We start from the raw sequence: 17766 nt of genomic DNA, 5'->3' as shown, positions 1-17766 counted from the left end.
TTAGGTTTTCCGTGATCTCCCTAAATCGCTCCAGGCGAATGCCGGGATGGTTCCTCTGAAAGCGCACGACCGACTTCCTTCCACGTCCCTCCCTGATCCGACGGGACCGATGACCTCGCAGTTTGGTCTCTTCCCACAAACCCAACCCAACCCACTCCCGTGTGATCACAAGTCTTTAACCCCCGTGGCGGGTTTTTAGTCATTACAGGCGTTGCTGCGTTTCCTGATCGCTCTGTCCGCAGTGTGTTGGCGCTGCTTGTAGGGAGGGTTTAGCTTGTGGGGTTGGGGGAATCCCCGGTGTCTGTGTCTCTCTCTCTCTCTCTCTCTCTCTCTCTCTCTCTCTCTCTGTGTGTGTGTGTGTGTGTGTGTGTGTGTGTGTGTGTGTGTGTGTGTGTGTGTGTAGCCCCACCTGACGACAGGCCAACAAGCTTCGATCGACGCGGACACTTGTTGCTGGCGGCGCAGAATACACACAGCCTGCTGCCGCTTATTCCAGGCGCGGGTTTCAGCACAGACCCTTCCATTCAGTCTGCTCATAAAATAACCAAGCGTCTATTCTGTGCAATCTGCGTTCGGACGACCATACAAGTACTTTTCAAGACAAATAAAGAAATAAATCCATACATATTATGAAAATGGCTGTACGTATGCATGTATGTCTATACATCTGTATGTTCCACATCTTTTCCCCTCTTTCCAACCTCATATTCCTTATTTCCCAGTATTCTTAGCTGATATAGTCTCCTTAAATTTCCATCTCCCAGAACTCGCTATATCAGAAAACATATGTTTTGTAGACATCTAAATTCTTCTTTTATGTGGCACTGTTATTGTTACTATTATTATTATTATTATTATTATCAGAATTGTTATTATTATTATCAGAATTGTTATTACTATTATTATTATTATTATCATCACTATTAGTAGCTGCAGTTACAGTGGTACAAGAACTACCGACATTCACTTCATTAGTTCATGGTATAATTTATTCACACAGGCACATCAAACACTCAAATAATTTTAATACTAGTTGTCATGCTAAAATTGTTATGTTCTTAAAAAATGTAAAATGTGTTGACCCTAATCAGATCTGGTTGAATAAATAAATAACTGCTTTAGACACCCAGAGTACAGTGATCAGTGGACAACACCCTTCCCATTGTTCTAAAAAAATTTTCAAGATTTAACTTCAATTTATTGTATGATTTTTCTGAAATAACCTGCACTGCAACAGTTATTTGTTACTAACATTTGCAACACATTTTGCAGACAGTATGAAAATGTGCCACTGAATGCGACTGTAAAACTATATCCTTGTGCGACACAATGTTTAGTGGAGGTATTATTCATATTGAGCTGCGTGAAAAAATTATTTCACAAAATTCGCAATAGATACATGTCAAATATGTTAAAAATATGTGAAATATACTTGAAATGTGCGTCCTCTGGTAAAGCTGAAGATAGAAAGCTCCTCCTAAACTCTTGGGTTGACTTCAGCCAAACGTGGCACACATTTATACTTACTATATGGAAAGAATGCTCTGGAGCTGGCAACCAGCATCATCCTATCGGCGTATGTGTGATAACATGGAGAAAGATGGAGGGAGGAGGAGAAGATGGGAAGATGGAGGGGGAAGGAAGAAATGGACAGACAGATAGAGGGGCGTGAGATAACAGATGGAGAGATGGTGTGGAGGAGATGGACAAAAGCAAAGGGAGAGAGAGAGAGAGAGAGAGAGAGAGAGAAAGAGAGGCAGTGGGAGTGGGGGAAATGGACAGAGAGAAAGGGGAGATGAAGTGGACCGAGGAAGAGAAAGACGGCAGGAGGAATTGGACTCAGGGTGTGGAGCAGTGGAGGAGATGGGCTAACAGAATTGGAATAAACACGTTGCCAGGGAGCTTTGGGTACTCAGTTAGGAAATACATAAATAACATCCAAAGTAAAGTTCAGAGCCATTTCTGATCAAAATCTGTGTTCGGCAGGTGACAGTCTGTCTCCTATTCCCTTTAATTTGCTTTTATTTTTGGGAAAAATGATTTAAAAACCAAAAGTAATGGGAATCTGTATGACTTGCAAAGAGCTAAAAATGGCGTCCAGATTTCTTGCCAGGCTTTTTCAGGTGATCTGGTAAATCTAGCAGACGACGACGAAACGACAGCAATTAAAAAGACAGAAATTCTCAAGGATTGCACTGAAAGAGTTGGCTTCCAGATATTGTTTCCAAAGGCGAAGCACATCTGCTCAAAACATCCTGCTCAAAAACTGATACCAAAATATGGGCAAATCTAAAAAGTTTCATACTTCGACTGTACAGGTGAAATCCTTGAACCTACAGGGGCAGACAAGATGGTGAAGAAAATTCAGATGCAGAAACGTAAGAGAGATAATGGTGACATCTAAAATGTCTAACACAAATGTAGCTCCACCCACACAAAAATCATGCACTATAAAAAAGTTAACAAGCCTGAAGTGTTGCATGCTAACGAAACATTCCACAGGAAACGTGATCTGGAAGATATCCTAAAACAAGGACGTAAAATCCTAAGAAAAATACTCGTCCCCAAAAGAAAAGAGGATGGACAAAGACTACACTACACTACCGAAAAACAACAGAAATACTATCGAATCTCGACATCACATAAGAAAACGAAGACATATTTTATGGGCCTATCCACAGGCACACAACAACAAGACTCGCAAAGTTTCTGTTCGAAGCCCGTACAGTCCAGAATCGGTATGCCAATCAGGCAAAATCGCTGTAAGCTTTGAGACAATCAGCTCACCGACGTATCAGGTTGAAGATAATCGTTCGGCAAAACACCGTGTCCTGTTGCGTAAAAGAGTCTATTACTGCCTGCTGTATATCATCGTTCAACAGCAATTGTCGGCCCTTTGAGGCCGTTTTTTAGGGACCGAAGGCGTGATAACTGCGTGGGGAGAGATCAGGACTACAGAGCGGGTGTCACTCACTTGAGCTGACGTAACACCTGCGTCATGACGTTAGCCATATGGGGGCGTATTGTGCTGAAACGCAGTCAGTACGGAACTTGGCGCACCATTCCCTAACGGTGGTTTCCGACAGATATGCCACACCACATGCATTCTTGATGCTCCGACAGATGTCTACCGGTGATTGTCCTTCGGCAGTCTAGAAAAGAATATCAGCAAGTGGGTCCTGTTTGGACACATTTGGTAATAACAGTTCACACTTCTGCACCACTTGTTCGTAGGAAAGACACGAATGCCACACAAAAGCCTTGCCTACATGTTGGTGTTTCCTTTAATGCAGCGATACTCGCGAAAAGCAGTGCCAGCATTGTTGCTGTTGTTTGGGTAAAAGCAGCTTCATGAGCAAAGCCCTGCTCACCTTGTCCTGACCCATGTTGACTCCTGTAACTGTAATGCAAGTCATAACACTAAATGGAAATAAACAAATAAATGCCGTGTGGCATCATGGCCTAGTGCAAGTCTTGCAAATGGATTCCACTTCGCCGACTTGCGCGTCCTTAAAACCAATGATATATATCAAAAAAGTTTCGCATCACCCCACTTCTCAAACTTCTTAGACGTTGAGAGGTTGACTGTGGATATCGTATCACAGACGCAGTCCCTTTGACTGCTCAGAGATGTCACTAAACCCGCTCAAAGATGCAAACAACCATGAACGAGCAGCGCCTATTAGACGGAAGGAGTCCTACAGCCGATCAGTTGCGGTCATTCCACCAGGAAGGAGGTACAGGGCTCGTGTTGTCTGTAGTTCAACCATGCCTACGCGGTCAATACTGCTGTTCGATCACGTCCGCATTGTTACTCTGTGCCAGGAAGGGCTCTCGACAAGGGAAGTGTCCAGGCGACACGGAGTGAACCAAAGCGATGTTGTTCGGACATGAAAAAAATGGTTCAAATGGCTCCGAGCACTATGAGACTTAACATCTGTGGTCATCAGTCCCCTAGAACTCAGAACTACTTAAACCTCACTAACCTAAAGACATCACACACATCCATGCCCGAGGCAGGATTCGAACCTGCGACCGTAGCGTCGCGCGGTTCCGGACTGAGCGCTTAGAACCGCGAGACCACCGCGGCCGGCATGGAGGAGATACAGAGAAAAAGGAACTGTCGATGACATGCCTCGCTCAAGCCGCCCAAGGGCTACTACTGTAGTGGATGACATCTACCTACGGATTACGGCTCGGAGGAACCCTGACAGCAATCCCACCACGTTGAATAATGCTATTCGTGCAGCCACGGGGTCGTTGTGTTAGGACTCAAACTGTGCGCAATAGCCTGCATGATGCGCAACTTCACTCCCAACGTCCATTGCGAGGTCTATCTCTGCAACCACGATACCACGCAGCGCGGTACAGATGAGCCCAATAGCGTCCCGAATGGACCGGTCAGTATTGGCATCACGTTCTCTTCACCGATGAGTGCTGCATACGCCTTCAACCAGACAATCGTCGGAGACCTGTTTGGAGGCAACCCACTCAGGCTGAACGCCTTAGACACACTGACCAACGACTGCAGCAAGGTGGAGGTTCCCTGCTGTTTTGGGGAGGCATTATGTGGGGCCGACGTACGCCGCTGGTGGTCATGGAAGGCGCCGTAACGGCTGTACGATACGCGAATGCCATCCTCCGGCCGATAGTGCAACCATATTGGCATCATATTGGCGAAGTATTCGTCTTCATGGACGAAAATTCGCGCCCCCATCGTGCACATCTTTTGTAAATGACTTCCTTCAGGATAACGACAGAAGAATGGTTCGAATGGCTCTGAGCACTATGGGTCTCAACTTCTGAGGTCATCAGTCCCCTAGAACTTAGAACCACTTAAACCTAACTAACCTATGGACATCACACACAGCCATGCCAGAGGCAGGATTCGAATCTGCGACCGTAGTGGTCGCGCGATACCAGAATGTAGCGCCTAGAACCGCTCGGCCACCCCGGCCGGCTGATGACGACATCGCTCGACTAGTGGCCAGCACATTCTCCAGACATGATCCCTATCGAGCATGCCTGCGATTTGAAAACCTCTGTTTCACCAACCACTCTGAGGGATCCACGTCGAATCGCCGTTGATGAGTGGGACAATCTGGACCAACAGTGCCTTGATGAACTTGTGGATGGTATGTCACGACGAGTGCAGGCATGCATCAATGCAAGAGGACGTGCTACTGGGTATTAGAGGTACCGGTGGGTACTGAAATCTGGACCACCACCTCTGAAGGTCGCACTCTGTGGTGTTACAACAAGCAATGTGTGATTTTTATTTTGTTTCATTTTTTTTACTTTTATGCTTTCCTCTTTTATTAAATTTTCACTGGATATTTTTTTGGTGTTAGGTGTTCATGTTGTTTTTGGTTTTTGGATATTTTACGTTGCGTCCGGTTTTGGAATGAATTAGCTGTTCTTGCTGTTAAGTGTTCGAGTTAGGTTTGTTGACTTCTTTCCTCATTGTGTGGGACCTGGCAAGAACCGATGTTGCCAAGTCGTACGACTGTTGACGTCATGACACTAACACTACTAACAACGCAAATCCTGCAGTACACAGTCCGAACATCATTCCTATATAGTTGAGTCCCCACAGTATAATACTTTTCCATCTACTATGGCTCAAATAGCGAAAATTTAATTATAACCGCCCTCCATCGTACCAAATTTAAAAAGCAACTGGTTACGTGTCATGTCTACATAAACCGCCAAAATTAAATCACACTACAGTTGGTCGTCAACAATGGATATAATGAATTATCCTCGAATACTTGTCTCAAATGAATTTCACAGTGCGAATAAAGTCTTCTACATCGCTTAATTTTGTTTTGCGTTCATTACAACGTTTCGGCTACTGCCATCATTAAAAAGTAACGAGGTTTACTGTCAGTTGCAACAAAACCTATGCTTGGCCGAGACGCTAGTTCGTTAATAAGCAATCGTATTACAAAAGTATGTCCTCACTGCTAAATGGAAAACACGAAAACATCTACACTCCTGGAAATGGAAAAAAGAACACATTGACACCGGTGTGTCAGACCCACCATACTTGCTCCGGACACTGCGAGAGGGCTGTACAAGCAATGATCACACGCACGGCACAGTGGACACACCAGGAACCGCGGTGTTGGCCGTCGAATGGCGCTAGCTGCGCAGCATTTGTGCACCGCCGCCGTCAGTGTCAGCCAGTTTGCCGTGGCATACGGAGCTCCATCGCAGTCTTTAACACTGGTAGCATGCCGCGACAGCGTGGACGTGAACCGTATGTGCAGTTGACGGACTTTGAGCGAGGGCGTATAGTGGGCATGCGGGAGGCCGGGTGGACGTACCGCCGAATTGCTCAACACGTGGGGCGTGAGGTGTCCACAGTACATCGATGTTGTCGCCAGTGGTCGGCGGAAGGTGCACGTGCCCGTCGACCTGGGACCGGACCGCAGCGATGCACGGATGCACGCCAAGACCGTAGGATCCTACGCAGTGCCGTAGGGGACCGCACCGCCACTTCCCAGCAAATTAGGGACACTGTTGCTCCTGGGGTATCGGCGAGGACCATTCGCAACCGTCTCCATGAAGCTGGGCTACGGTCCCGCACACCGTTAGGCCGTCTTCCGCTCACGCCCCAACATCGTGCAGCCCGCCTCCAGTGGTGTCGCGACAGGCGTGAATGGAGGGACGAATGGAGACGTGTCGTCTTCAGCGATGGGAGTCGCTTCTGCCTTGGTGCCAATGATGGTCGTATGCGTGTTTGGCGCCGTGCAGGTGAGCGCCACAATCAGGACTGCATACGACCGAGGCACACAGGGCCAACACCCGGCATCATGGTGTGGGGAGCGATCTCCTACACTGGCCGTACGCCACTGGTGATCGTCGAGGGGACACTGAATAGTGCTCGGTATATCCAAACCGTCATCGAACCCATCGTTCTACCATTCCTAGACCGGTAAGGGAACTTGCTGTTCCAACAGGACAATGCACGTCTGCATGTATCCCGTGCCACCCAACGTGCTCTAGAAGGTGTAAATCAACTACCCTGGCCAGCAAGATCTCCGGATCTGTCCCCCATTGAGCATGTTTGGGACTGGATGAAGCGTCGTCTCACGCGGTCTGCACGTCCAGCACGAACGCTGGTCCAACTGAGGCGCCAGGTGGAAATGGCATGGCAAGCCGTTCCACAGGACTACATCCAGCATCTCTACGTTCGTCTCCATGGGAGAATAGCAGCCTGCATTGCTGCGAAAGGTGGATATACACTGTACAAGTGCCGACATTGTGCATGCTCTGTTGCCTGTGTCTATGTGCCTGTGGTTCTGTCAGTGTGATCATGTGATGTATCTGACCCCAGGGATGTGTCAATAAAGTTTCCCCTTCCTGGGACAATGAATTCACGGTGTTCTTATTTCAATTTCCAGGAGTGTATTTCAAGAAGGTGCTATTAGTTTATGATCGGTTACCTATTCATCACCATTTCCTGGCAGACAGGATAAGCAATCCAGACTATCACTTACCCTCACGTACTCAAATCGTTTACACTCATCAAATTCCCCTCCCCTCCCTTCCCATTCACAATGAGCACCTCCATACAAGAGGTACGTCCGACAAACGTGACTCCAAAATCCCCGTAGTTTCCAGCCCTGAAGTGTTGCTGCGACATGACCAACACATCCTACCTCCCCCCACATACACATCCTCTACCTCTGCACCATACCACCTCCCACGCATAGACAACAAAGCAGCCCCTAACACTTGTCCTTCCTATCGCCCATTCCCAACCACTCTTTCTCCCTTAAGGTACATTTGACCTTCCTCATATTATCTATTTAGGCAGCAACGTAGCTCAGTGATAGTACGATGGACATCTATTTACAAAAACAGCTGTTCAAATTGCCGATCAGCTCACCACATTAGGTTTCCTCTGATCTCCCAAAATCTCTTAAGGTGAATGCTGCGATTGATCTTTAGGTCACACATTCTCTTTGTCTCTCTCTCTCCTTCCCCTATTAGAGTTTTGTTCTCCTTCTTGAATGACCTTGTTTACGATAAGGCCTTATACCTGAGGTCCTCAAAATTTTTTGTCTCGTAGACTATCTGCCAAGTTGTCCGGTTTTGGGCAGACACCCCGCCTTTATATATACTGAATTTTTACAAATTCGTCACTTACAAATACGTTTTTGACAGCTGATACCGTAGTACTCACTTTAACTAGAGAAGTGCAGAGTGAAAAACTTTTAAAAATTTCAAGTTCTATCCATTTACTACCTGAAATGCAGATCTAATAAAATTCTTACATAAATTCTTCTCAACTACACTGAAGCTCCGTTCCACGAGATATGAAGATCGAAAAAGTATCAAAAACTTAATTGCAAAAGTCCATAATACGAAATAAGTAACAAGTGTGTTTCTCTAAAGCCAGTATTGCTGATATCTCCTTCTAAACCGTACCTTAAGTCCTTCATTGGTAGTTGTTTCGATCAGCTCTTCTTGTAATGTGACCTTAACATCGTGTTTTGGTTTGACAGCCAGCTGTGTTACGTGTATTGTTAAAGCAGCCTCGAACTGAGATTCAGAATCTGTGTGAAGAATATTTAAATGTTGATCGTAGCTTGAAATATCATCTGGGCAGTTTGTCACCGACAAATTGGGAAACTAATAAAATTCCCACCGTCCAATGTTTTGCTTCCTTAAGTCAGTTCTGCCAAGGAAAGCTTAAATGATGGGCTTTGTTTTTCTGAAATTTAGACTCCCACCTTGTAAATGCAAATTAAGCTCATTAAATTTAGTTAAAAATCAGTTAAATTATTAATATTTGGTTTCCACTAGATTAAATTTTCTTTTAAAATCGGACCTTTAACATCCAAAAACTCTAAAAGTCTCAAAAAGTGAAAAAAATCAGGTCAAGTTTTATGAGAGACAGCGTGCTTCAGTGTGTAGGAGAAACAAATCGGAGTCCTTGTTATTTTCTTCTCATAGCTGCACAAACAATGCATTGCTTCAGATGTTGTTTACTTCCTGCCTTCAGTTCTCTCTCCATAACCATGGCCTGGTCTCCTTCCACGTCACCTTTATCCCAAATCCCATGTATCCCACCTAGCATTCTCCCATACAATATCCCAACAGTTCAGTTGTTAAACCACTTCTCATAGTCGTGTCAAAGTCGCCATATTCCACATTTCTTCGCTTCTCACTCACCAACTCAAATACAGACCAGTTAATGCATCCTGGGCGATGTGATTTCGCTGGCCACTTCAGTAAAACTTCAAGGGCTTAAAACAAATGATATAAAAGATACAACTCGTGCCTGAATTAAATTATAATGCGCCAGTTTTGTTATGATCATATAGCATTTGTCTTGACAATGATGGCGTTTTACTTTTCCTATAAAATTTGCAACTTGTTACAAACCTAGTCAAAACAGAAGTACTTCAGTGTCATTCTATAGTCCTTCTTCTTCATATATGAAAATAAGTTTGATGGTATACATTACGAGCAGAATGAGCTGCCCTGTCAATTCAATAAAAATTATAGCAACAAAAATAAACATGCTCTCTGTAAAGTTTCTGAAGAGCATGCTTCGGTTAGCAGCCAGAAGAGGTGTGTCGATAAAGCAGCTTAGCTTCCCACTCCCATTGCAATATTTCCTGATGCAGGTTCAAGAGCTTACTGCAATAAAATAGTTGTTATAAAGAAAATCATAGATTTCTGTGTTACAAAAGAAAAGAAACACATCTGTAACATCTTCTCTCTAATGATACTATTTGTAATAATTTTAATAAACATCTAAATATTTTACAATTGTTTTATCGTGAAGCTATGCTTAACACAAAATTTAATTGCAAAATAGTCAACTTTTTTTTCTACGTGTTGAGTTATGTGGGACACCAGTTGATGCTGATACAGAATATCACAATCATCAAATCACTTTGAGCAAAAGATTAAGAAAGTGGAAGCGCCAGTTTCTAACCTGAATCACCGCTATCCTCACGCCATAAAATTATACATTTTACAGAACCACCAAGCGTGTTTAAAAGTGTTGTTGTCTCTTTCACGACACAACTGTTTATGTCACACTAAAGTCATATCTATGAGTACATATGGCTGTTATCTTTAAATCTGAACATTTTTGGTTAGGCATTGCTGTTACTGTTATTGACATCAAATGAAACAATAAATTTATTGTTACCAGACACTGTTTATGTAGTTCAACGACGCTTTTCAGAGGGTTAAACTGCCATCATGAGTTGGGTTTTTGTGGATTAATCCGACATGTACATTTTGTGTTATGACTTTGGAGTAACCAGTGATTCTGTCTTCTGCCAGACAGTACTTCAGTTTACGCCAAAGTCGTAAAAGAAGGTATAAACCTGACGATAGATGTTTAAACCTCTGAAAAGCGTCATGCAAATAAATAAGTAGTTGCTGGTAACAGTAAAGTTACTTTTCCAATCGTTTAATCTTTACCTTAAGAAACCCTACATACAACCGTAAGATAATGTGCAGTATTACTTTAGATGAAATTAGTACATTTCTAACGCCCTTTACGTTTATCCTCCTCCACAATACAAAAGAATTGAATTTGACGTTTGTCACGAGGATATGTTATGATATCTGCCGCTTTGCGGTTTTTATATCATTACACAAATTTGCTTTCAGTCTAGCTCAAAGTTGTAATTTGCCAGGATGCTCCACAATGTTTCTTGGATCAGATGTACCACTTTGTAACATGGTGCTTTCTGCACGGTATTAACACCGAACGTCAATAAATGAAAAATAATTTGCATACTCAATTATAAACAGTTTTGTATGTGAAGTCTAAATTTTTACGATCATTTCCTTTTCAAAACTTTTAATTCCCAGTTATTAAATAACTTTGTTATGACCAATAAAGCTTTAACATTGTGGCACCGCTCTCCTCGTGTGTTAACATCTGTGCAGTTCTAGCTACAGCTTTACATACCTGATCTGCAGTTCGTCATATTAACTATTTACAGCTATTTGAAGAACGTTTTGTTCATAAACGGCAATGGCTCGAAACAATAAATGGCTTAAATGTTACAAATTTTGCTGCATACCTGTTCCAATATGCATCCGTTTTTGTGCGCTGTTAAATTATATGCTTACTATGTGAATGTTAATTGTGATAACTGTTATTTGTGGAAGATATTGCCTTCAGTGTACCTGCGTGTTTACACGTCAGTGTCTAGAACGTTTTGACGTGTGTGAACAAGTTGTCATTGGGTTGTTTACCCATTCGTGTAGTTTAATTTCTACCGGAGCCATGCGGCTCTGTTCTATCACAACTTTTGTCTCTGTTTTCCCTAACTGCCTTGTGCTCTCCTCTGTTCTTCTACACCTCTTTCCTGACGTCTAGGTATAGCTTTCTAACAGTTGACACGGCCACATTGCTGTTGCAATACGATTGTGACGACTAAGTTTTGCATTTATGTACTTCGCCTTCTGGGGGAGGTTGGACATGTCTATCTTCGAGACTGGGTACAGAGGGCCATGTCGTCCTCTGCTATGAGGCGTCATTTGGATGCGGTATGGGGGGGCACCCTGCTCTCTGACCTCCCAGACGTTGGACCCGCTACCATTCGGTTAAGCAGCTCCTCAGTTAGTATCACGAAGCTGAATGCACCTTGTCCCCATCCACCAATCCAGGAATAATTCCTGGCAGTATTGGGACTTGAACCGAGGTCCACTGCTTGGTATTGACCACTCGTCTACAGATGCAGACAGGGGGAATAATGACGTGTAACGTTACTGACTGAAAAATCCTGGCATTGCGGGGGGGGGGGGGGGGGGGGGAGGAGAGAGAGGTAATATTCCACCTAAACACCGCATAAAGTGACGCTCTGTCGGGTCATTCGAAATACAATTTGATGTAGGCAGCCACGGTTTCTTCTACTTTGCCCACCTACCTCTTCATCTGGTTGAATATGGCACTAAATAGTATACGAGGTGTACAAAAACAATGAGACTGATTTTCTTTCCATCTCTTTTATCCCACTAACGTTAGAATTGAGCATTGTTCCCTTGGGAGGCCACACAGGGCTGGAGTCGGATCTTGTACACGTAACAGCAGTGCGGGAACGAGGCACTGGAATAACCTCAGCTCATCGGTTCTAGCCATTTGAATATTCTCCAGGACCCCAAAGTGTGTGCTTTCCAGAAAGGGGCTGATTTTCATTTGACTGCGTAATACCAGCGCCCCTGTCCCACCTCATATCCTGTTTGTGTGTGGTTTCTCGGAACTAGTTTTGAGCAGCTTTTCCTCATACCCAATTCATTAGTCAGTACCTGATGAAAAGTGGAGTGACTCAAATTCAGTTCTTCCCCCATAAATGCGACTGTCGAGCGATGGTCTGCATGCGGAATTTATTATTTGACGAAGAAAAACTAATTTATGTCTCGCTTCACCTATTAACCTGGTTTATCTCCTGATGAATTATTTTTTTGGTTTTGTGTCAAGAAAATCGGGTGAACATATTTTTTGTTTAACACAAAGATGCTGCTGAATGCTTCCAAAACCACATTTTAGACAGATATCAAAATCAAAGTGTAGAAAATGTTTCCAGAATCGGTTAGAAAGTAAGCAAGAATCTACATATTTTGGAGGCAAATACTTTGGGAAAAAAAAACAGTTTCTACGGATAATTGTTTTTCTTCCATTGTTCTTTTTATTTCTTATTTTTTATTTTTTTAACGTAAAGTGCAACCCTATTAGAAAGAGAGTACGAAATGGGACGTGCCGGCCACTGTGGCCGAGCGGTTCCAGGCGCTTCAGTCCGGAACGGCGCTGCTGCTACGGTCGCAGGTTCGAATCTTGCCTCGGGCATGGATATGTGTAATGTCCGTAGGTTGGTTAGATTTAAGTAGTTCCAAGTCTAGGGGACTGATGACCTCAGATGGTGAGTCCCATAGTGCTTAGAGCCATTGGAACCATTTGAAATGGGACGTAATGATTATTTTTGGGTGAGTAGTGTTTCTATGGAATAGACTGCGACAGTTAATTTAGGTTTGATGGGAGAAGATACGCCTTACATTTATAAGAGTAAATTGCATGTAGTGGGTTGCAATTTTTACATAGCACCAGAAATTGTAGTTTGGGACATCGCCTTAAGAGATGTTAGCCTTCGGGTAGGGACAGGCGAGAGGGCTATATACTGCGCAAGAAAAAAAAAAAACTATTTCCTCTCAGAATTGTCGTAAATGCTGGCTGAGAGTGCCCACAGCCTTCCTGTGTGATGATACAAAAGCGTGGCGCCCTGCGACGCACCCTCGGGCTGGCCAACAATTCAAACAGCAAGGTGTCAACACGTGCGAAAAAAAAATCCCATCACAAAAGTTCATGTGAGGTGTGAAGTGAGTTAATGGAGTCAAAAATTTCAACACAGCTCTGCCTAACGCTACTGTGGACGTGTAACGCTATAGGAAAGTCGTCACACCCCTTCTTACCACGTTAAAAAAACTTCGTTTGTCATTATCCAATGGTGATCAGAACCGCGATGCCCATGGCTGAAATCACGCTGTTTTCTTATGGGTGGCCGAGGAAAGCATTTCAAACCCAATGGCGCTCACAATCGACACGCAAAGCAGTGAGGTGGTGGCATGAAGGACATCCATGACACCACCCCCTCTCTTGGGATGTTGATTCCCACACTATTCAATATAAAACTATAATTCGCTTTGCGAACGTTCTAGACAACGTTAGACACTGCTGACAACCTCCTCCCCCCTCCCTGAACGATTCAACCATATTCTAAGGACATTACTGGGCTGAAACCCCACTGAACGTGATATGAGCCCTCTGGAGTGTAGTGCGACCGCAATTTTTTCTCTTGTATACGTGGTGGAACCATTAGTGACCGTTCAAAACAATTCGACGAAATTTGAGCGTGATCCAAAACAGCAAACAGTGTTAATGCTTTCCCAGCCATCATGTTTCAGGTTCTCCTGTGGCGCGATCCCAGAGTGATGCGACAGTGGCACCCTCTTACTTCCCAGTTCCGCAGCAATCTCAGTGCCACCTACGCGCCTTCGTAGAGCAGGTTAAAAATGTGCCTGTCCAGACTTCCACACCCATTCGGCTGAGAAGTGCCTCGCGGATGCTCTAGCCCCTGTGGGCAGGCAACCCCTTTGGCTCCCTTTAGGAGGTTTCATTGCGGCGGTTTCACTGACGTCCGTTATGCCACCTCCTGAGGACCTTTCGTGTCGACTCTGAGCAGCGGATTGTCTGAAATGTTATCCTCAGCGACCATAAGAAAACTGCGCGAGTTCAAAACTGGGCGTCGCAGGTCTGAGTACCAAGACAGATGCGCGAAACTCTCCATCCGAACAGGTCTTGGAAGGCCCAACGGTACTGACCGGGGCCGCGCGGGATTAGCCGAGCGCTCTCAGGCGCTGCAGTCATGGACTGTAAGGTTGGTCCCGGTGGAGGTTCGAGTCCTCCCTCGGGCATGGCTGCGTGTGTTTGTCCTTAGGATAATTTAGGTTAAGTAGTGTGTAAGCTTAGGCACTGATGACCTTAGCAGTTAAGTCCCATAAGATTTCACATACATTTGAACATTTTGACACCGACCGGCCGCCGTGTCATCCTCAGCCCGCAGGCGTCACCAGATGCGGATGGGGGGGGGGGGGGAGGGGAGGGAATGTGGTCAGCACACCGCTTTCCTGGCCATATGTCAATTTACGAGGCCGGAGCCGCTACTTCTCTATCAAGTAGCTCCTCAGTTTGCCTCACAAGGGCTGAGTGCGCCCCACTTGCCAACAGCGCTCGGCAGACCGGATGGTCACCCATCCAAGTACTAGTCCAGCCCGACAGCGCTTAACTTCGGTGATCTGACGGGAACCGGTGTTACCACTTCGGCAAGACCATTGGCTCGGATACGTCAAAAGAAAGGGCAGAATGCGGTTACGACGGTGTGTGAAGACTTTCTCATCACGTGGCACATTAACGATGGCGTTGGGTAGAATAGGGGGAAATTGGTGCCAACGTGACACCATTAACCTGCCTTACAGCTCAAATGAATTGAGTTCTGATCTTCTTGTCGCTTGTGTGGACACCTTGACAAAACGGTTCAAATGGCTCTGAGCACTATGGGACTTAGCTTCTATGGTTGTCAGTCCCCTACAACTTGGAACTACTTAAACCTAACTAACCTAAGGACATCACACACATCCATGCCCGAGGCAGGATTCGAACCTGCGACCGTAGCGGTCGCGCAATTCCAGACTGTAGCGCCTAGAACTTCTCGGCCACTCCGGCCGGCACACCTTGTCATTCGTAGCTCTTCGGACCCGAGGGTAACAGCGCACGCTTTTGCGTAGCTACAGAGGAAGGATGTAGGCACGTTTGAGCCAAATTACAGACGGGAGACAATTTCAAGATTTCGAAAAAAATACTTTTTTACGCATTTTAGCAGTCTTGGGCTTCTTAGGCGTTATAGGCTAGGCATTTGAGGCACCTTTGGGAGCTGAATTTCTACCACGCTTTTAACAGCAACCTGTGAATTCCTGTGTTGTGTTCGTGTTGTGCGGCGCGAGCAGTCCATGTCGTGGTCGTCGTGGCCTCGTGCCTCGCCTGTTGTGTGCTGGCTTTGAGTGTCGTGTTTCGTCATTGCAGGCCCGTACGGAGTGCGCAGACCGGGAGACATTCAGGTCCGCAGAGCAGGTAGGACTTCCTCGTGCTGCTGTGTGCGTCTTCTTCTGTGTCGCTTTCGTGTTGTGTGTCGATAGCTCGGTCTGTCAGAGCGGCTAGTAGTTTGCGTTTCAGTTGTTTATTTGGCCTTTTCTTTATCACGTGGGGACGCCCAGCTTACACACAAGGCTTATGTTGTAGCATGGCTGTTAGATCGCTATAAATGTTGCACGAAAGGCTTCTTCTGGTACCACACGTGGCTTAATTGCCCGTCACAGAATTAAATTAATATATGTGTAAATAAATAACAATATTTTAGCAATTGCACTAAACTTTCTTTTCATTATTTATCTTCCGCACCATGTGCTATATCTTGTTATAATTATTTTGGATGGACGGCCATGTCGTCATACGAAATACTAAAATAATAGATGTAACCTCCCCACAAAAATTTACACGAAAGAAATATTATTTAGGAATGCCAATGGACATTGCGCTAAGTGTAACCTCTCCACTGAAATTTTAAAGACAGAAATGATAAATGAATAGGAGCCAAACGTAACCTCCCTAGCAATTAAATTTAATGACAATAAAAGTGAGAATCGCAATCTGACTCAAATATAAGTTCTTCACAAAAAAAATTAAAGTCCATTCAGTGATAAGAAAATCTCAGTGATAATGATAATTCAATTAAACCGAAATATCGGTCTTTGGCCCTGTGCAAAAAATCAAAATTAAAATTCTTACCTCATTACAACACCTAATCAAATTTCTGCTCTTGTTGTTGCGCACCGCTTGGAGGAACTGCATTGCAAATAATAATATTCCCTTTTTTTTTCTTTTGCAATCTAATTGAAAACTGAAACTTTTGTTTAGGGGAAGTGGAACGAAATAGTTACTTCAATTAAATGAAAATTTTATGTAAAATTGCTTTTGAAATCAAAGTTACAATAATTAAACTTTACATTATCCGATGATTATCTTAATTAACAGTATACCTCATTCAGCATCTTGACCAGTGTTGTCGCCAGACCACATCACGCAACCCCACTGGGCTGCTACCACTGATCGACCGCTCTGCATGACGACTACTAGCGTACTGCCCTCAACTAGACAGAGCTACAGACTCGCAACGACTGACTGACAGACTGAGAACCGCTCGCAACACTCGCGCGGTCAAGCGCATACTCTCTGGTCACAGATGCTACAATGCCTCGCCATCGCTGCTATGTTACATACGTGTTTCATAGATCAAACCTTTTCCACTCTATTGGCTGGCTTTGGTGAATTATTTGAAAAAGAAAACAGTCTTGGTTGCAGAAAATGATTATTTAATAACGCTTTCACCGTTTTGGGCTATCATCAGATTATCTACAAAGAAAGCGAAAAAAAGAAAATATTAATAAGAAAAGGGGACGTTGTCCTATAATGCACCTCTGCAGTGAGTAAATAAGTAATTTGAAAAACGTTGTAGGGGAATTGTATCATATGTTAACCGCGAGCATAGAAACGACGGAGAGGCGCCGGCCCCGCCGCAGCTGCAGTGGTCCACAACCCCACGACGACTACCGCAGTCCACTTCACACCGAAGCACTCTTTGAGGATTATTGTGCGGTTCAGCCCCCGGTGGACCTATCCCAGAGAACGTCTCACACCAGACGAGTGTAACCCCGATGTTTGCGTGGTCGAGTAATAGTGGTGTACGCGTACGTGGAGAACTTGTTTGCGCAGCAATCGCCGACATAGTGTAGCTGAGGCGGAATAAGGGCATCCAGCCCGCATTCGCCGAGGCAGTTGGAAAACCGCCTAAAAACCATCCACGCCGGCTCACCGGACCTCGACACAAGTCCGCCGGGCGGATTCGCGCCGGGGACCAGGCGCTCTTTCCCAGTCCGGAAAGCCGTGCGTTAGACCGAACGGCTAACCGGGCGGGCAGGGGAAAAGTTACACAGTATTCCGCAAATAAGAGTGAGATACAACTTGGACCTACAAGGCAAACATAGCGCTAACAAATTTTGAAAGTAACAGGAAAAAGGGGCAAATAGCGCAAAGAAGCAGAACAGAAACTAGAAGCTTCGCGTTAAATACACCAGCATCTGCAGACGTAGAAGGGCAGGAATAGGACCAAGCTT

The 17766-nt window shown here is 44.8% G+C and overlaps 1 protein-coding gene and 1 pseudogene across 1 annotated transcript in view; one reads left to right on the top strand and one right to left on the bottom strand.

The window, feature by feature from the left end:
* Positions 1 to 17766, top strand: part of LOC126428384 (uncharacterized) — a 391530-nt gene that overhangs the window by 172223 nt on the left and 201541 nt on the right. The window contains exon 3 of the mRNA XM_050090309.1: positions 15620 to 15667. Coding sequence (XP_049946266.1) covers positions 15620 to 15667 — 48 coding nt within the window. The remainder of the gene's footprint in view (positions 1 to 15619; positions 15668 to 17766) is intronic.
* LOC126428675 (5S ribosomal RNA) lies at positions 14759 to 14876 on the bottom strand (annotated as a pseudogene).

This window comes from Schistocerca serialis, chromosome 12 (assembly GCF_023864345.2).
Source record: "Schistocerca serialis cubense isolate TAMUIC-IGC-003099 chromosome 12, iqSchSeri2.2, whole genome shotgun sequence".
Classification (NCBI taxonomy): domain Eukaryota; kingdom Metazoa; phylum Arthropoda; class Insecta; order Orthoptera; family Acrididae; genus Schistocerca; species Schistocerca serialis.
Note: the sequence above shows the minus strand (reverse complement) of the source record. Positions and strands in the feature narration are given on the sequence as shown.